The sequence below is a fragment of the Scomber scombrus genome, chromosome 7 (assembly GCF_963691925.1).
Source record: "Scomber scombrus chromosome 7, fScoSco1.1, whole genome shotgun sequence".
In the NCBI taxonomy this organism is placed as follows: Eukaryota; Metazoa; Chordata; class Actinopteri; order Scombriformes; family Scombridae; genus Scomber; species Scomber scombrus.
Genome location: NC_084976.1, coordinates 23,661,120 through 23,682,001, shown reverse-complemented (window position 1 = coordinate 23,682,001; position 20,882 = coordinate 23,661,120). Strand labels below are relative to the sequence as shown.

The 20,882-nt window shown below is 37.9% G+C and overlaps 1 protein-coding gene across 4 annotated transcripts in view; it reads left to right on the top strand.

Moving 5' to 3' along the window:
* Positions 1 to 20,882, top strand: part of dgkb (diacylglycerol kinase, beta) — a 68,941-nt gene that overhangs the window by 8,995 nt on the left and 39,064 nt on the right. For 2 of the 4 annotated variants that reach the window (XM_062422177.1, XM_062422176.1), the window contains 12 exons: positions 51 to 198; positions 4,155 to 4,295; positions 8,275 to 8,324; positions 10,122 to 10,196; positions 10,516 to 10,635; positions 12,438 to 12,555; positions 13,142 to 13,230; positions 13,610 to 13,726; positions 14,009 to 14,107; positions 15,000 to 15,101; positions 17,377 to 17,450; positions 18,033 to 18,107. In XM_062422177.1, the coding sequence (XP_062278161.1) occupies positions 51 to 198; positions 4,155 to 4,295; positions 8,275 to 8,324; positions 10,122 to 10,196; positions 10,516 to 10,635; positions 12,438 to 12,555; positions 13,142 to 13,230; positions 13,610 to 13,726; positions 14,009 to 14,107; positions 15,000 to 15,101; positions 17,377 to 17,450; positions 18,033 to 18,107 (1,208 nt within the window). The remainder of the gene's footprint in view (positions 1 to 50; positions 199 to 4,154; positions 4,296 to 8,274; positions 8,325 to 10,121; positions 10,197 to 10,515; positions 10,636 to 12,437; positions 12,556 to 13,141; positions 13,231 to 13,609; positions 13,727 to 14,008; positions 14,108 to 14,999; positions 15,102 to 17,376; positions 17,451 to 18,032; positions 18,108 to 20,882) is intronic. The other 2 variants (XM_062422179.1, XM_062422178.1) reach the window with 2 other exon arrangements.

Sequence of the window (20,882 nt, the reverse complement as noted above, 5' to 3'; positions counted from 1 at the left end):
GAAACAGCTCACAGTGACAAAAAGCTTGTTCTATTTCTGTCTTGGTTCAGGAGATTGACTTTGAGGGCTTCAAGGTCTTCATGCAAACGTTCCTGGAGAGCGAACTCTCCGAAGAGTTCTGTCAACACCTCTTCATGACGTTTAGCAACAAGGGACCAAAACCCAGTCCCTCATCTTCTGACAAACACAAAGTCTCTGGTAAGTGTAGAAATAAAATCTTTACCCTTACAAACCCTTTAGATATGTATACAGCTAACAGGTGTTTTGTAGTTACAGATATGTGTAAGAAACACTTACAGCTGATATTATTTTCCCCTAAAGTGCAGCCTGTCACTCACAGCATTCCTTAAGTCACCTCACATCTACTTTACTCTACAACATTTCTTTAAAGGTGTAAAAAGAGCGCTATATTTCTGTCTTGTGCTATCAGACAGTCTAACAGATTTCCTGCCAAATCCAACCTAGTGGCACTCAATGTAAATTGTAGTATAGTGGCTGCCAATAGTCTTGGCAATCATCTTGTTTGTTTACAGCTTTCATACTAATATCTCATTCTTTTGTGGTTATGAGTAATTAATAAATAAAATGGCACACATACAGTAGCGCTCCAGGCCGCTGTTTATTCAGGCAGCATTTCCCTGCACTGCGACTAGGCTTCACACTTATTTCTCTCTGCATAACAGCTCATGTGAATAATGAGGCTGATTTGACATTGCACCCAACCTGTAATGTAATGTTTTCAAATAATTCAAACTTAATCGTGTGTTTCCCTCTGTTTAATGTCATCTTCTGATGTAAGTACATATAATTAAGTCCTCACATTACTAATATGCTGACATGAATTTCAGATAGCTTCAAAATTAGGACACAACCAAGTCCTCAAAACCAAATTATCATATCTCAAAGCTTCGGGAAAAATAATCTTGTAAAGGAAGCATCCTTAAATACCTTTAAAAAGACATTAAACTGAAGCAAATTATACACTTAGTTTTATGATGGTGAATGGTGCATGACCAAATGCTTGTGTAGAAAACATTATGCAATCAACAGTTACCAGAGCACGGCACCCTACCGATAGTTACAACAGGTTAGGTTAGGCTAACAACTGCTGGATGTTTAATGAGCAATGACTGAGCGTGTAGTGTGTAAACAAGCTGCAGTTATGAATAGATGTGATATCCAAAAAAAGACACAGATACAATGGTAGTGTTGGTAATATAATTGCCTTTGTACGTCTTTTTTTTCCCTGTCTGCATTAGAGAGAGATTTTTGTGTCATTGAACAGCAGATCAAAAGAGTGTATTACAGAACAAAAAATAAATGTGCCACCATTGCTGGTAAATCTCAGAGGCTGCAAATTGAAAACATTCCTCGTGGGGATTTATTGGTACTGAATCACATTTACAGGATATTTTTATTCATCAGATATTTTTACAAAAATAAATAAATAAATAAATAAAAGTGAGGTTGCTATATCTGTAAATCTATGAATTCAGCTGGGAATTTCCACACTGACATCATTTTAAAACCCAAACAATATTTTCGAGGTATTACCTGTTTTTTATATCAGTGCTTGACCAGCAGCGGAATAGCGTAACTATAATCTAAAGTAAATAGCATCATGAAAGCAACTGGAAAATGCAAATATATCCTGAAATATGGTTGGTTTTGATATTTGTTTCTAGTGTCTACGTCGTGTACTGAAGATAAAAAATACAATAAACACCCTGATATTCACAGCTCTTTTTGTTTGGTTTTGGTGTTTTATTTGTTATTTTGACAAAATCCACATCTGGATTATCTCAAAGCTTTAACCATCCTGTCAGCTTCCCTATTTTCTCCACATCTTCTTCTTGGTAATAATATAATTGAATACAATCCATTTTGTGTATTTGATAAAAGAGTAAATGACCCAAATATTTTGTATAGTGAGTATAAATCTGAATAAACAATGTCATTACAAGGCTGACAGATGCAAAACCTGTTATAATAAATAAAAATGTGAGGACTTTAAAGACCATTATTGATACTTTCTCTTGGTAGTGGTCCCACTTGTGTGAATTCAATATTTATTGCATATTTCTTTGCCCCATTTACCTGATTGAGCATGTGTGGAACAGGATCAGTGCAGGCTATGCGAGTGTGTTGATTGGTCCTCATTGATCTAGTTTTGTTTGCTATAAACCCTCCCACCACCCTGGCTATTTATCAAAGTGGGATATGGGAGCCAACAAGTCCTGTGTGCACACAGGCGCCTGCAATCTCATAACATTAGAGGGTTTATTGTCACATACAAATACTTTAATAAGCACACAGGGCACTAACTTGTTTACAATTACTTTCCAAATGAATTATGGCTCTTTGATGAGAGCACTGTAGTGAAACAAAAAAAACAAAATAGCCTATATTCATTTGTCATCATCAGTTATGGATGTTAGGACAATCATAATCTTCTATTCAGCTATCAATGCATTTTCTGATGTGTACCCAGGTCTTCTCCCTAGCCTCATCCTCCAGCTGGATCCTGGTGCATTCCCAGGCCAAGTGGGACATGTAATTCTTCGTGCAGTCACTTGAATCAGATGCACAAGCCACTTAAACTGGTTCCTTTCAATGCAAAGTAGCAGCATTTCTACTCAGAGCTACTCAGATGTCTGTATCTCCTCACCATCAACTGTAATTATGGACGACGTGTCTTCGCTTCATGCCGCTAAGCAAAAGTGAAGCCAAAATTTCTCCTTTCAGGGAGCTGCCATCTTGCTTGATTGACTTCATTTGGAGCCAGAGTCCGTACAATAGAGTAGAAAGCATCTGCAGGAAAAATGTATTTGACATATACTTAGATTTTTTAGTTTGGCTCATGTCCCATCCTCTAACATGGAGAGACTTATGACCTATACTGCAGCCAGCTACCAGGGAGTGATCCAGATGTTTTGGCTTCACTTTTAGGGAGCTGTCGTGACATCCATTTTTATATACAGTCAGTGCTCCTCACCTGATCTGTAAGGGGGAGCACAGCTATCCAGCAAGGACAACTTTCTTTAGCAACTTATTTCTGTGATATCAAGCTCGGAAAATATCGACCAGTAAATCTCTTCTTCTCCTTCAGCCTCAGCTCATTTCAGCAGCAATCTCCCTTAACCTGTTTTTACAGAAGACACACTCTTAATGTCACTGTCCTGTTTGTTTCAACCATTCCCACAATACCCCACATACTCTACAGTCCACTGTGCATCATAGCCTGGAGCTCAGTACTAATGCTGTGAATATGGGATGGATGGTAAAACATTCAGGTCATGTAGGAAAACTCAAGATGGTTGTATAACACAAATGCAATCCAAGGCATCTGGTTGAGGGAGGGTTAGAGATACAGTAGTGTCAAATAACAATATGTAGCTCTAAATTAATTACATTTTTGCTGATACAGTACAAGGCATCCATGCCTGTTTTGAGGCATTTCTCTATTATTGAGAGCTAAGTCCAAGTCGTATCATAAGTTTTAGAAAAATCTAAGATTCCTAGTTTTCAGTCATCCATGAAATGTTGAGGTGAACAATATCAACATGAATTTTGGACGAACATGACCACAGCATAAACATGCCAAGCTAATATTTTACCATGTTAATGTAGGCCAACATTGTAGCATGCAACGTGTGTTAGAGTAACCGCTATCTTTTGTTTGCCCTACATACCTTTTGTGTAAACACAATGTTGTATGTACCATAGTGGCTACAGTCCTACTGGAAACCCCATACGTGGTACTGGTCTATAAACCTGATTAAATTTGACAACTGACGACTAGCCACGTATATTAGTTGGTTTTATCAGCTCACCCGAATGGCTAATCAATAGTGAAAGTGTTAATGACTTTACATCATGTATTGATTTTTAGCCTACCATTAAACACATTGTGATGGGGTTGAAAACATTTATGTGTAGTAAATGAACCCACATGCAAGAATACAGCCGTACTCTGAAAACAAAGCAAACCTTTAACTGAACTAAAACGAAACTCAAACTGGAGTGTTCGTTCGCCCTTCAGTGAACTGGAGACCACCCACCATCGATCAATCTGACTGCATGACCCATCCGGTTGTTGGGGGAACATTAGAGGCATTGTGGAGGATGTTTTGACCTTTCATCTCGTCTTCCAGCAGGGCTGAAGCTGATCAAAGGCAACTTGACCCCTCTGAAGATGCCCGCGCTGCCCAGACCTCTGGATACTGTTCAGCTTAAGGACATCGTTTGTTACCTCTCATTGCTGGAGGGTGGACGTCCTGAGGACAAGCTTGAGTGTGAGTATCACATGTCACATGACTGTTTGGTTCCTTGATTGATCTGCAACAAAAATCTGAGGTAAAGTAATGTGCAGTTGGTGGACAGGTCCTAGTACTAGAATCCGAAGCAAGAAACACTATTAACAAATAAAAACCATAATATACATAACTAGAAAAAATGAGTCATCAGGACCCATTAAGTCACATATCTGCTTTGGAAGCAGAGGAAATGTCACAGATGGAGCCAGTGGGTGGCTTAGTAAGGTCAGACTGAAGCCCAATGAAAAAGACAAAGATAAGAGAGGAGAAAGGTAATCCTTGCTCTGCTGCTTTTTGGTACAAATTCAGACAATATCTTTTCTCACATCTCTTCCTTCGCCTCAATACAGTAAAGCCTAAATTCTTATCAAATGGACATTACTATTTAAGTGATAATACATAAAAGGGTCTTGATTAGAGCTGAAAAAATAAGTCAATTGACAGAAAATTAATCAGCCACTATTTAATAATTAATTAATAGTAAACAATGCCAAACATTTGCAACCTTCGACTTCTCAGATGTTGAAGATTTGCTGCTCTCCCCTCTGTTTTATATGATGGTTTTCATGTCTGTGAAAGGATCCTGCACACTGTCCGTCACTTATACTCACTTTAATAATGATGTTTTGGTCCTCAGAACTTCATCAGGAAATGTTCAAATGATAAGAAAAATATCTTTGGGTGTTGGATGTGAAATCATGGTGGGTATTTCTCAGTTTTCTCATAGCTGTCCATTATTTTTAATATCAGAACACCTCAGAGTGCATTATTGTGTTCATGCCATTTGAACATTAACAAGGTAGACTGTTCAAATCACCTCTTTTTTTTATCGCAGTTTGTTTGAGTTTAGATTAATTAATGTTGAGGTCATTTTCAGCTAGCATTACTATCTGGTAACAGCATCAGTCACAAGTGTTGTTGCTGTGGTTACCCTCAGTTTAACAAACCTTGCGCACCGACTTTGAATGATGGTTTACTGTAACTGTTGACCAGATATTTGTTTGAGGTGTCCTGTTATGTGATCAGACAATCACAATTTTCTGTCAACTGTATAATCTGAATGCTGAAAACTCAAAATGACCTCCTCATGCTACGCATGCATCTGTTTCAACTAGCTTTTGATCCCCTATACTCCTGTTTGCAACTAAAGCCTTTGAGCCACTGGTTATGGTCGCAAATTAATGAAAATGCAAAAAACACTAGCATCTATTTTGACCAGGTGCTGAGCCCAAAGGACTGTAACTGTAAATTATATCTCTTAAAAGGCTCACAATACTGTCATCTTCTCCTCTTCACATGTCTTCTTTATCACATGAAAGAAGATTTGGTGCTCTTCACCAGGAAAGGTGCAAAGGACACAATTGAATGACTATAATGAATAATTACTATATACAGTAATAATTTTAGTCTCTTTTCATGGTCTTTTCATCCATTTCTACCCCTTTGGCTCTGCACACCGAAGTTCTTTATGTGTCTTTGAGGTTAACATGACATGACAACTTCAACTCGAACAAACACAGTGTATTTATAATAACCCTTTTTTCAACTAATACCAGACAGATATTGGGTTTTCTATATACTTCAAACAGTACAGTGTTATATTAGTCTTCAGTGTTGATAAGAGCTGTCCTATTGACATCTTTTGGCTGTCTACTATTCTTGGGTGTCAGGTGTATTTGGTGATTAAGAAAAACTATCTTCCTTGTTTTATTATTCTTTCTGTTGAAACTAATTAAAATAATCTCTTTAAGCATTCAACCAAAATTATTATGCTTTATTTTTTTCAAAATGTTTCGGTCTCAAAGATGCGGTCTGGTTGGAGCTTTTATTCTCAATTTTTTTATCAAATGAAATTCAACATATTTAACAATTTCTGCCCTTTTTTTCTTTTTTTATCTGACGTCTTTAGAGGTGGTCTTTGCAGCTTCCACAAAGCTTCTCTGGGTGTATTTTTGATTCCTCATGTTTGCAGCTTATTGACACATCTACTCACATCTCTTAATTGCATTTATCACATCATTTATTCACAGGGTTACATTGCTTAATTGGACAGACTTTTTTTCTGTGTTGCTGTAATTCTCATCCATCTGCTGAATTATTGAGTAGAGTAGCACTCATTAAGCGCAGAGATGACTAAATAATTCAACTGATGCTGCCTGTGTGTGAGCACACCATGGGTTTAACTATGGATGATATCTTGCAAAGCATCCCCATCTCTTCTCTTCTGTGATTTAGTTATTTCTGTAGTAGACGGGTCCCTCTGCTGGTTTGTTTGAGAGCTGCTTAAATTTAAATGCAGCTTGTTTGAGCACGGATTGTTTTTTGGGTTTTTTCATATCAGGAACATGTGCATCTGCATCTCATCTACATCATCAGCATATTAGTACAAAAGTCTGAACTACAAAAACATCTTTGTTAAAAAGTAATTTAGTCTCAGACCCAGCCTGCAGCCTGCAAGGCGTCAGTATCTTGAAACAAAGCAGAATAAGACAAATTTCTGCACCAAGAAAAACCTTCAAACCAAATACTTTATATTTGATGTAAGCAATGTAATTTAATCCCACTGGCAGTCTCCTTAAGATGCATTTTTTCGCCACAGTACAAGCCAGTGCTTCATTGCAGAAAGAAATCTTACAAGACGATAGCTTTACAAAGTTTGGGAGGATGATATGTCGGTGTGAAAGTGCTCTACAATAATTTCTGATTTCAACAAATATGTCTTGTCACATTCATAAAAATGTTTTACTATAATAAGAACAATTACATTATGTTTCAAAACACTGAGGATACAGTAAATAGCAAGGAAAGTCCACAAAAGAAGGTGTTCACAGTTAAAACACAAGTCAATAACTTACAAATACTTACAATTGATATTGATATCCAGTCAAAATCTGTAGTTCTCACAAACTAGCGTTAATATTTAACTATCAAGGCGGCTTCATCTAACCAGCAACAGAGACATCAACCATAAATTCAATAAGTTAAAACTATTTTTTCTAGAGCTTTAATTGCAAGTAAGGATTTTATATTATTACTATAATAAGTGTAATAAAAACTCATAATTTCACATGAAAAAGACTTTGGAACTTTGTCTCATTATAAAAATGATTCAAAGGATTTTCTTTTTCCTGGAAAAATCCTTGAGTTGTTTCTCAGTCCAACCCATTTGTACTGTAGGCAAAAGTAACAACAAATCCCATCATTATTTGCTCTTTATTGCCTTTTTGGGGCCTCTTTGGGTAACCACAATCACCTCCTTGTGACACCTTCAACCGCCACCCAGCACCCAACACCAGACACTGGCATCACTTCCTCCCTCCCTTTGACTGAAAAAGGTCACACCCTCTCAGGAAACTGACAATTAGCTCCTCGTTAGTGGCCTGACGAACCGCCGTCTGACGTCAACTCCTCATGATGTCAGCACCCTCCCACTGCTGCTCCTCAACCGCACTACACATGGAGGCCGGGGTGGGTGCGGAGGTGGGGCAGCGGTGGGTTAGAGCACTTCTATCTTTAGCCATTAATATGGAAATGATCTGCAGCCAGGTCATGTTGTTGTTGTTGTTGTTGCTGTTGTCGTCACGATTCGGTTACATTCAGACTTGTGGGTGTTTACGCATTGCCGTGATGGAAGCAGAAGAGCTGATGATGATGATGATGGCGATGATGTGGGAGCTGTCTGTTTCCATGGTGATACTTCTGAGTGGTAATTGGGGGACACTTAAAGTTGCAGCATTCAGACGCTAACAAGTGCTGATTTATGGTTTTTGCTTGCAGTGAAGTACACAGTGACATTCACACAGAGAGAAAAGGGCTCATTTATTAAGCAGTGGTTTCTGCTCTGCTGCCAATAACCGCTGTTTAGTCGTAACTTTTAATGTTCATTTCAAAGGTTGAGATGGTTGAAGAGTACAAATTGTTATTACTGTAGCTTGACATTTTGTTTTTGTCTCCGCAGTTATGTTTCGTCTTTACGACACAGATGGAAACGGGTCTTTGGACAGCCCGGTAAATATTTGTCCTCCTATATAACTATATTTGTTTATCTGAATCCTCATTGTTCAAAAGTGTAACTGATCCAAACCTCAGTTATGTCAGTGTTTCCAATGGCAAAAGATTTGTCTTTCTATATTTTAATGTGCGTACTCAAGAGGTTTTTTTAAAGATAATATTTAAGTTTAAAAAAAATCAACGCCAAGACAAGAGGGCAGTTTTCAGAGAGGGGCATTCTTGTGTGTGTGAGAGTATGTGTGTGTGTGTGTGTGTGTGTGTGTGTGTGTGTGTGTGTGTGTGTGTGTGTGTGTGTGTGTGTGTGTGTGTGTGTGTGTGTGTGTGTGTGTGTGTGTGTGTGTGTGCGTGCGTGTGTGTGTGCGTGCGTCTGTGTGCGTGTGTGTGTCTGTTTTGAATTGCATTAATCACACTTATCTACCTATGGAAAGCAGTGATTTATTCAAGTAAATCACAATTTTAAGTTACATTTACTTTACATGAATGTTTCCACTCTATATTACTTAAGTTCAACTCCTTTTCAGCGGGAAATATTATACTTTTTGCTTAATTATATTTACAAATCTGACATATATACAGTACCAGTCAAAAATGTAGACACACTTAATGGGAAAGTGTGTCCAAACATTTGACTTGTGATTCATTAATTAAACATACATAATTATATATAACATATGTTCTAATAATAATATTGGGTATTTAATATATACTAAACCTTTATATTCGCTTCATATTAACATACTTATCACTGATTAATGAATAGGTAACAATAGTCAAATAATTTATATAATAGATAATACATATACCTACACATCTATTTATCATGATGGAAAGTACTAAGAGTACTTCAACAGAAGTACGTTTCCATTTTTACTTAATACTTCTGCGCAACTACATTTATGTACAGCAATAGTTTTAAGATCACAATTTTGTGTGTAAAACATATAAACTATCTATCTATCTATCTATCTATCTATCTATCTATCTATCTATCTATCTATCTATCTATCTATCTATCTATCTATCTATCTAAGTACATGGAATACCTCAAATCATGGTACAAATACTGTATATGAATGGTTGAATGAAAGGTAAAAAGAACAACAGACAAAATAAGAACTTGGAAATAATTAGGGGCAGTACAGTATATGTATGAATGAAAGAGCTCAAGTGTTTATGTGTGTTCAGTATGTATAGAAAGGGTTTGAATTGGAGGGTTAATAGAAACAGGTCAAGGGTGAGGTGGGGTAGAGAGGCTGTGTAGTGGATCCCATTATTAGTATCCCATTATTGGCTAGGGGAGGGAGAGTAGGAGGGATAGAAAGAGTAATGAAAAGAAGAGCTATGCCTATTATGTGTGACCTAAATTTTACCACAGATCTTAAAAGAGTAAATAAAAATGAATCATCATTTTTAAAAGAATGTGTTGTGTGTCATGTTTAGATGAAAAGCCTCATACTCTATTACTGATACTCAGCATATTACTGCAAAGAAGTCCAAAGTGCATCATAGTGATTCAGTCTGCCACTTGATAATAATGTCACAGCCCTCTGCCCCCAAAAAAGCAACCATTGTAATTAAACCATCAGCCTCGGAGCACTTCCCACGCTGCCTTTGTTTTTCTCTCTGCAACTCTTCTGTGCGGAAGAATGACATTCCTAACCTGTTATTACACGCTGTTTATCAGTCTATTCACGCCAAAGACATTTAGCGACATCAGCTTGTAAGGCTGCAATATACAGAAAGGTAAATACAGTATTTTTGTGCCTGTAATGACTGTCTGTGGTCTCACCGCAGGAGCTTGAGCACATTATCTCCCAGATGATGCACGTGGCAGAGTACCTGGAATGGGACGTGACTGAACTAAAACCAGTAAGGAAGAAATTTCACCTAGTTAGTAGAAATCTGTGATAAATAAAAATTTAAAATAATATTCTGTAATATGTGATAATTGTTGCCAGACTACTTTATGAGAGCTGATAAATGTTTTTACTCAATAATTCAAATGGAAATACAAGTGGAACCTTTGCAAACAGGAATGAATGAAGGGTACATTTTAACATTATAAAAACCATGACTTTTACATAAGATCTTAATCATATGTGAATTTTAAAAAAAGCCAAAAATGTAATCTACAAACCACTAAATTCTATAAGTTTCTTTTCTTCTGACCTTTTGTTTTCATTCATAGATCCTCCAGGACATGATGCGGGAGATTGACTACGATCACGATGGGACAGTGTCACTGGAGGAGTGGATCCAGGGAGGAATGACCACCATCCCGCTGCTGGTTCTGCTCGGCCTGGAGACAGTGAGACAGAGCACAGAGATCTTTTGCATATGCTAGTGATGCTAGTCATGATCTCGTTGATCCACAAGGACATAAAGCATTTTGTACCTAAATTTCATACAGCAAAAAAGTGTACAAGTGTACATACTCATAACAATTAATGTATCAAAATGTTGCATCAACATCCTTCTGTTGTAGCTATTTAACAATAATATAACATTATCAAAATTAGCATTAACAAAGCTAAAGTGTGCAGGTATGCTAGGAGCTCTGTGAGAGGGCTAAATGTTCAAGCTAAATTGAATGTCAACACGCTAATACTCACAGTGACAATGCTGACATGCTGGTGTTTAGTTGGTAATGTTTACAATGTTCACCAGCTCAGTTTAGCATGTAAGCATGATAACATTTGCTAAATAGCACAAAACATGAAATGTAGCTAACTCTGATGGGAATGCCACGAGTTTCAAAGATAATGTGATCCTAAACTTGAGGACAAATTGGACAAATTAAAATTTTGATGTGATGTTGGAGCTGATGAAAAGTTAGGGGATCACCAAAATATTACAATTCATCCTGCGGGGAACATGATACCAAATTTCATGGCAGCATATTCAATAGTTGTTGATACTGTCTGGTCGAAAGTAGTGGACCGACAGACCGGCATTGTCATCCATAGAGCCGCTGGCTAAAACATTTTAAAAGTACTCGTCTTAAGTATTCCAAGTTTTATGTATCCACGTGTAGGCTCAAACACATGGATTGTCAATGCAATGTGCAACCTTAACATTAGATGCCACTAAATCCTACACTCTGATCCTTTAACCCCGAACCTCCCTGTTGACTCAAAGGCCAATAGCTGCAGATGCCATGAGTGAACCTAAGGGTAATGTGTTGTGCAGACAGTGAAAAGGATGCTCAGTCAACCTGGTTTGATGGAATGTTTCTTTTATTTTTCTATGAATAAAACAACTATTAATAACTCAACACAGGTTACTATTTTAGATCAGGTATCTTAGTGGTTCAAAGCTTTTTTTGTTTCAGCAGCCACTCCAATATAAAGAAATATCATCTCACATCCTACAAGTGTTTCAGTCATAAGTTTACCAGTCTCTCCTCAGCTCCTTTTACTGTACTTCAATACACTCCATTCCTCTTCTGCAAGATGATTATGCTAATCACTACAAGGTCACAGCGGCAGTTTTAAATCTGTTCTCTAATGGCTCTGACTCATTGTTAATGACTTTCAATGATTCATAGTGTCAGCCAATTTACTAAAATGTTAGTCTAAATCTAACTTTTATTTTTCCTTTCTGGGTCCACCTGAAAAAGACTAAAGGCAGTGACTATTCTCCATTCCACAAATATTCATCGTCATTATTAAAACATTTGCATTTCATAATTGATCTGATAACAGATCACGCACGCCCCAACCATTCATACACATGTATATCCAAACTGCTGCTTTGTCACCCCCAAACCTTTAAGAACACCATCAGTTTTCTCTGCTGTTCATACATTTTCCACTAGATGGAAGCATTTGACCACCTTAAGTAAAAAATCTCTACCCAGTATCATTTTTTATGAATGAATATTACAGCAAAGGAAAGACAGATGCACCTTTAATGTCTTTCCTGGATTTGGACTAAATGTCTTGAAGTGAGAAAAGTAGATTAAACTTAAAAAAAAGCAACTAAAACAATCAGTCACCTTAGCTGATGATTCTCTCATCAGAATATGAAATAAAAGAATGAAGCAGTCGATGTCTCACATAGTCGATCAACCGGTCAATTAATAATTTTGTCTGTTTTTTCTTGCTGCAGAATGTTAAAGATGACGGGCAACATGTGTGGAGACTGAAGCACTTCAACAAGCCAGCTTACTGTAACTTGTGTCTCAACATGCTAATTGGACTGGGGAAGCAGGGACTCTGCTGCTCATGTGAGTAATTCACTTGCCATCGAAGGCTCGACAGATGCATTGATTTGTACAAATGCAATATAATATACTGGAGAAGTATTATCTCGTCGTGTGTTGCAGTGATGAAATGATGGATGTTAGGCTACTCTGTGATCAAATTTACATAAAAAACAATGGAGTCTAATTTATCACCTGGCCCTGGAGAAATGTGTAATTAGCCTGGGATTTAGTTGTGAGTTTCAGTTTCCCACGATGGTCTAAAAGCTGTTTTTTTAGAGACTTTTTCGACTAGACAGAAATGTGAATGGGAAACACTAAATTCTGCAAATGGAAGAAAAGATCACGACAAAACATCAACTGAAGAAAAGAGAGAATGAAGCCCCTCTACAACAGGCTAAACATCCTTTATTCTATGTTTCAATTTATTTTCAAGCAATAAAACCTGCTTTTATTTCAACCTCACTGACCATTTTCCCATAGAGCCAAACATGTTACTTAAACCCCTGTGTATAACACTTATAACTGTATGAAAAGTATGTTTTATCTCCTCTGTACTGTCTCTTTTCCTGGTCTTAAAATGCTTCTTTTTTTCTTTTTTCTTTCCCAGTCTGCAAGTACACAGTCCACGAGCGTTGTGTGGCTCGCGCTCCGCCGTCTTGCATCAAAACCTATGTCAAATCCAAGAAAAACACAGAGGTGCGTCCAATTGGAGTGTTTACTAGTCAGCACGCTTGGATCAGCGATGCTCCACGGAGCTTAGGATGAGGGTTTTTCTTCCTCTAATGGAATCTAAACAACTCAATCTGCTACAAAGCATTGCTAATTACAAGGATAAGCCTGCTTTAAAGACACAAACACAGACAGCATCATTTGTTTGGCCTCATTCTTTTTTTCTTTTTTTGTTCTCTTCTGTGCTTTTTTTCTCCTTCCTTCTTTCTTTCTTGCTTGTTTTCTCTCTCTTGCTTTCTTTAATTGTTGTGTAACTTGTGCCTTTCTATATATCTTGTTTTTCTGCACCATGTTTCTTTTCTCACTTCTTTCACTCCCTGAATGCTGTCTCTCGCTCTCTCCACAGGTAATGCACCATTTCTGGGTGGAAGGGAACTGCCCCACCAAGTGTGACAAGTGTCACAAAACCATTAAGTGTTACCAGGGCCTGACTGGTCTCCACTGCGTGTGGTGTCAAATCACGGTAAGCCGCCTCCCGAAGAGAGGCAGCCACCTCCTCATTATATTCCCACTGCTTCTTGTTGTTTAGGGTTTCGTTTTTGCACCTCTGATAACTCCAAAGTCATTCCACCAATTTACACCCAGAAAACACTTGTTTGTGGTTGCAAGTTAAAAGAAAATAAAACAGAGGCAATGACACATGTAATGCAAATAAATCCTTAATATACACCCGAAAACGTACAGTTAAACATCTTCTGTTATTTGACACAAGCTGGCTGTTAATAACGGGTTCCACCTCTTCCAGCTCCATAACAAGTGTGCCTCCCATGTGAAACCTGAGTGTGACTGCGGACCCCTGAAGGATCACATCCTGCCCCCCAACTCAATCTGCCCTATCGTCCTGGTAAGACGTTGCTTGTCACTGGTCAGCGGTCCCATGGCTGAGTGAACCTGACCTTGTTTGGTTCAGTGTTATTTGAAGATGCAATCACCAGCCTGTGTTCTCCCACTGAGCTCTGAAATGGCAAAATATATTTTTTTTTCTCAAGGATTTATTTTCAAAAGTTGATTTCAGGAAAAAATACACCACAAATTGTTCATTATCTCTAAAACACAAATTGTCCACCATCATTATAACCTCTATTGTAAAAGCCTTGTATTTTATGAATTAAAAAACATCTCCTTGAAAATAAGAATCTGTTTGTCATGGCAGATGTTGCCAAAAGGTACAACAAGACACAAAGAGGAAAGGGGACACTTTTTTTTCAATTATTTGGATTTTTCTACATTTGATCTATTTCAGTTACAGTATATTTTCTACATGCTTTGTTTAAACAGAGGAAATTTAACATCTGCCTATAAACCAAACCTTAAACTTAGATAAAATTAGAACAATTGTCTCATAACTGTCATTTTTCTTATAATCAGTACCGGATTCAATAATTATTTCAAGGTAACTTTCTGGAAAAATACTAGTTTATTTCAGCCCCCTAAAATGAAGCATCACTGATTTATTTTCCCACATGATGCTCTGAATGTGATTTCAAAGCTGTCTTCATGCTGCAAGGAATAAAGTTCCTTTTGTTATTCTTTTTAAAAATGTATTTATTCATTATTTTATTGACCTAAAGGCAGTCAGAAAAAGATACAAAACAATAACACAAAAAGGTTAAGACAACTGTCACACACTGAAAAAGACAGCTATAATATCCAGTTAATGATTATCTATCTTATCTTTGGAATGAAACTAAAATAAGGGCTATTTAACAACCTCGCTGCTTGACCTTTGACCCCAGGAAAGGCAGTCAACGGTGAGGAAGGACTCTCGGTCCAGCCAGTCGAGCAGAGGGAAGATGCAGCGAGCCAACTCAGTCACAGTGGATGGTCAAGGACTGCAGGTAAAGCTCAAATCTCAGTCTTTAATGTCAGTGTGGTGTCTTCTCCATTTCATTTGCACTTTGCAGTGTAGATAAAATATACTCCAATTTACATACAGTGATCATTTAACTTTTTTAACTTTTTTTTTCTTAACATACTGATCTCATGATAATAGGGTTAAAATGTAGTTGGGGGGGGGGGGGGGGGGACTTGAACAGGATTGGATTTTTTAAACCATTTCAACCATATTTTGTTGAAAAATTACAGCTGTGGATGAATTTTCCCATTTTACCATTTTCCCATTTCCCAAACCAATAAACAAGCTGGACATATTTCATGAGATTCTCATGAGATAGCGTCTCTCAATTCTTCATTTGTAAATGTTTTGTACGCACTGGTTGTAAAATGACTCACAACTTTAATAGTAAGCAATAAAGACCATTTTAAGAGTGTTTTGCTGGTGTAATTGTTTTCTCAGATGGAAATATGTTTTGAAGTGAACCTCTGCAATTGGTATTGGGACATATGATGGGGCTCGGCAGGCCCTGCTGATAATAAGGATCATACAGCAGAGCCCAGTCCAGCCTGATCCTCTCTAATATCTGTCAGCCAGCATGCTGGCGATGGAAACCTGCCGCAGTCTGTGGCGACTGCTCGTCTACGCGTGGCTGGGAGAGAAATATGATGAATCATATCCCAGGCACATCCATCTATGCCTCTCGCCGGCTAACCAGCATAATAATCAAGATTATTATTTATAATTACAGGAAGTAATGGATCACTCTAGACTGGACAGGGAGCTCATTAATTCACCCTTGGCCTGCTGGGATAGCAGACAGGGGGAGTTAAGCGCTTCATCTGTGTCAGGGAGAGCACTGGGCGAGTTGTTTCAGACTAACTGCAGGAAGGGCAATTCAAACAGGGGCCGCTGGATTAGAGCTTGTTTATGTGGCGCTTTGTGAATTCGGCCTCGGGCACCGCGGGCTCTGTCTGTCCGCAGAAACTAGAAAATCTTTTCCCACGTCACACGAGACAAACTGCCTCGCCACTTAGGAAGCGGTAGCAAATTACTATTACGACTGAATTGTGAATCATGAGTTATCAGGTTAAGCGTATTGATTGACTGTTACTGTAGATAGATGGGTTGTTTTACTGTACTGTACTGTATATCCAGCGCTGTCCGGCTACTGAAACCTGAAGAACAGTCTGCATCTGCTGTAAAATCATTCACCATTTACCAACTTAAAATAAAAGAAATAATGAATAATAATACAAAAATGATGAATTTTGAGTGAAAACTGGACAAAAGGACTTGACGATTGATTTCTGTTTGCTCATTTAGTATGACTTGATAAAAAGGATAATTGGCGATTATTCTTTTCATCGACAATCTTATTTTTCTGTTCCACTGAGATACATTATTGTCCAAAACTACTAAAAACTCATCAAAAAGCCAAACCGTTGAATAAGGGGTGACAAGTTCCTTCATAACCATGAACACAATCACTTTAGTTTGTTTTGACTCAATCTCAGGTGCTGTAAATACATATGAGTTTATTAAATATGTATTATTCCACAGTGGAAAATAGTCCCTAAAAATCTGCACAGTTTCCACAGTGCCCAACTGTTTGAGGAAATGATTGTGCATTTTTTTTTTAAAGTACAGCTACGTATTTGGGACCTGTTATTGATGATTTGTGTCTTGAGGGGGAACTGGTGGGCTTGGGGCTGAGTGCCAAAGACTAAAACTCAGACTAAAAGACAGATTCATCCAATGTTAGTTTGCATTTTTTAAGGATTTGTTGTTGGTTTTAAATTATTAGATCAGATCATCAAATGAGCAACATGCAAGTAACATTTTGATCTGATTTATTTTCTAAAAAAATTGGCTTTAAAATACATTTCAGGTGACTTTTATCACTGCTCTCCTCTATAATTAGGTATTATAATTAACACAAGATTCAATTTGGACTCAGGCAAAGGAATAGGGAGCACCCACAGCGAGTCATGGCCAGGTGCCACTTGTGCATCTTCTCAATGGAACAGGAAAACCGTGAAATGTTATTAATACTGTATCATTGTGAGTTCCACTATGAATGAAAAGTGTGGTGCAAATGAAATGTATTATTTATTATTATGATGATGATTATTAAAATGAATCAGATGACAGGCACAGCTTGGAAGTGCTGTATATACATGATAAAATATTTGAGGGATGTGGCTTGAAAGTGAATTCCTGCGAAGCATCCTGCAGTCTCCAAACACCAACGGTTTGTTTTGACATCTCCCATTCAGATCACAACAATAGAGGGCACTCATCCTCTGCTAGTGTTTGTCAATCCGAAGAGCGGGGGGAAGCAGGGAGAGAGGTAAGTACACAATCTGTCTCAACATGCTACAAGAGGCCTCTAAATCCCTGCTCCTCAGTCGCAGAGGGAAGGCAGCAGCATGGCCTCTGGCTGCCAAGTGCTTTAGGCTTACTTAGTCAAATAAAAACACAATAACATTTACCTAAAGCGCTGGCCGCCTCCACCATCAGCTCACATACACGCCCCCCCAACTCCTCTCCTCAGACACTCTCCGAGCTGTCACGTCTCTGGCTGGTCCCCCTTCTTTAACCCAGGGCTAATTGGGTTATTACTGAAACATATTCATTCACTCCTTATTACGCGGGCCCTCATTTGTTTAAATTATGAGATCAAAATATGACTTCAGCCAGTTGATATAATGAAATTGAAATTAAAATGAATTAGTCTTTCTAATGGTTTCTCCTCAAGGGGACTTTGGGTATGTCCCACCCCGCTGCCCAGTCCACTGCCTTGTCACGCTCTGATGATGTCGGATGTTGGTCTGACATAAAATCCACATTTTTTAGCCTAACTCTGTGGTAAATGAGTCTGATGTTTGCATGTTTTTTTTTTTTTTAAATCTTTTTATCTTCACTCCTGCAGGATTTACAGAAAGTTCCAGTATCTTCTGAACCCGAGACAAGTGTACAACCTGGCCAAGAATGGACCCATGCCAGGGTACGTATAGGTCATGTAGGTTTGTCAATGACCAAATATGTATTTTCTGTGTTTGAGGTTTTTTTTCCAACTATAGAAAATGTAATATATCCACATTTATATGCTGGATAGCGACAAATAACCTATATTGCATGAAGAGAGCAAATAAAAAGATGCATTTTCTTAAAACATCTCTTTATTTATTAATGCCAGTTACACCCTATATCGATTACTAGTTTTAGGTTTTCAATATTAAAATGTGTTTAAAGTGCATTACTGTATTTACTTTTACTTAATCTGTTTAATTTTCCTAAAATACACAATGACAGTTAAGAAGTGCACTGCAAAAAAATGTTTTAGGCAACCATTTCTGGGTGGTAAAATCGAGATTGTTAAGAAATAATAAATAAACGTTGAAAACTGAACATTTTGACTCAAAACACGTTCTAACTATGCTCAAGTTGCATTTAAAAGCCATTTAAATCATTTTTTAAATACTTAATATGTTATTAATTGTTATTAACATCAAAATAGAAAGAGAGAAAGAAAGAAAGACAAGGAAAGAAGGAACCACGATTCCTTCTTTTCTTAGTTACCTCACATATCATATTAGCTAATGATCATTTGCAAACTCAGTGTTTTCTGTTGCCTGAATATACAGTAATAACCACCATCACATGCAAGAGAGGCCTTTAGTATTAGACCCCTCACTCAGTTCCTTCACACAGCACAGACACAAATGAGGTGAGTTCACACATAACAAATCCTGGAGACGACAGTATCATGCCGTAGCCTCAGACAAGCAGCAGCTCCATATGCATAAGCCTGTACGTGAACGGAGAGACGCTGACTCGCATGACTGACAGATAGAGAGAGGTGAATCTCTCGCCATACCACATGTGATCATGCATACAGACGAGCAGCTCACCACAGGCTGTAGGTGCAGGCAGCATCAGGTTTCCTATGGTTCACATCTGTGATTAAGAAAATGAAAGGAACATTTACATGCATAAGGCTCCTTCACTTTGCTGTTTGTCCTCAGCAGTGTTTAAACACACGAGAATGCCTCGCCGCCGTGCTGCCACGTTGTTTGGCTTTGATTAGATGTGAAAACAGAATCTTTGCGCCTTATAAAAAATAAATACACAGCAGCACACACAGGGTACAAAAACTCCACAAGTTTTTTGGACTGTCTGCGAGAGGAGCTGGTGCACCTCTCACGTCACCGATTGTGCCAACGCAGCTCAAAGTTTTTTGGGACTGACCTTGTGTGCATGCACTGTTTTGTTTCTCTTTTATTGATGTCCCTGCACGTGGCCCGAGCATCACCTGCATCACCAGCTGAACCAGAGCCTCGTCCTAAGAGCTGAGAACATTCCAGATGACCTTACTCCACTGTAACCTTGTTAATATTTTGTCAAGTGTACGCACTGCAGCGCACATTAGCGAGGTGAACGGTCACCGTCGGACACTGCAGGCCGAGGCTGCCGCACACACTGCTGTCAATTAGCTGCCTCACTAATGCAATAATGGCAAATTAAGTGTTTGTTTCTTGGTATTTAAATATCCCCAAAGTTGCCTTTCATGTTCGCGGCCGTCTGTTTTGCGTCTAACATGGTTTGTGGTCCCAGTTGGAAGTAATTGAGCGAATCATTTACCCGCCATACGAGGCTCAGAGGCTGGCTCATTCAGTTAGGGCTTTGTTATTGTGAAGGAACGGAAGAAGTTGGACTGAACATTGCCTGTCATGATCCAATTAGCCCTCAACCAGGCAGGCTAGCTCGCTGAATGAGTAATTGTCAATGCCACATGTGTTATTTTGTGGGATTAGAGGGGTATTTTAGTAGAAGCAGTGTGTTGTGGCAGCGACTCAAAAATATGCTCATGATGGACACATATTTTACACTTATTTTCAAGAGGGAGCAATTATATCAAGCTGAGATGGTTTTAATAAACCTTTAAAACCATTGCTTTATCCAGCCTGTCATTTTTTTTATCAAAATAGTCAGAATATAAACTAAAGAAATTACAACTATAATTCAATCACAGTAATAATCAAGTATCACTTTAGAAAACATAACGACTTCTTAAAACCTTGAAATGGAAGCATCATTAAAATGAAGGAAATGCTGTGCAGATTATTTTTTTTCATAAGCAGACTATGTGGAAACAACCTGGCTTCTTCAGAGCTTAAAAGCTTGGTAACTGTTTATTTGTTGCCTCTGAGGTAGCCCAATTTATATAAATGACAGCAAATAGAATAAATAAGATTTGGTACAACAGTTCTACCAAAAAATCTACTTTTATGAAGCTTATACATTTTCAGTTTTTGTTGACATTGTAAGAAAGGTGATCATTTTGTTAATTATTGAGGTTGTTGTTGTTGTTGGTGGAGGTGGTGGTATACTGGAGTGCATTATATTATTACATATTTAGTACATATTACACTTAAGTATGTTCATTTTTACTTTTACAGCTTAGTAAGCGCATTAGATCACACAGGTGTTCCTAATAAAGTGCTTGGTGAGTGTATTTATACAAAATATTCAACAAGCACCAACTTGAATCCTTGTATTACTAAATCAGTGGTGAGGTTATTTTGTTTTTTGTACAGTTGAGAATCACACATTTTAAAAGGTTTTACAGTCTGTATCACAAACAGCATCTTTTCTTAGACCCTTGATTTAATTTAGCAGTAACACAGTACATTTTAGAGTTAAAATCATATAATACTTAAAGTATAAGCAGCAGAAGGTGACTCACATGATCAAAAAGGATAAAATATTAACCTGAATT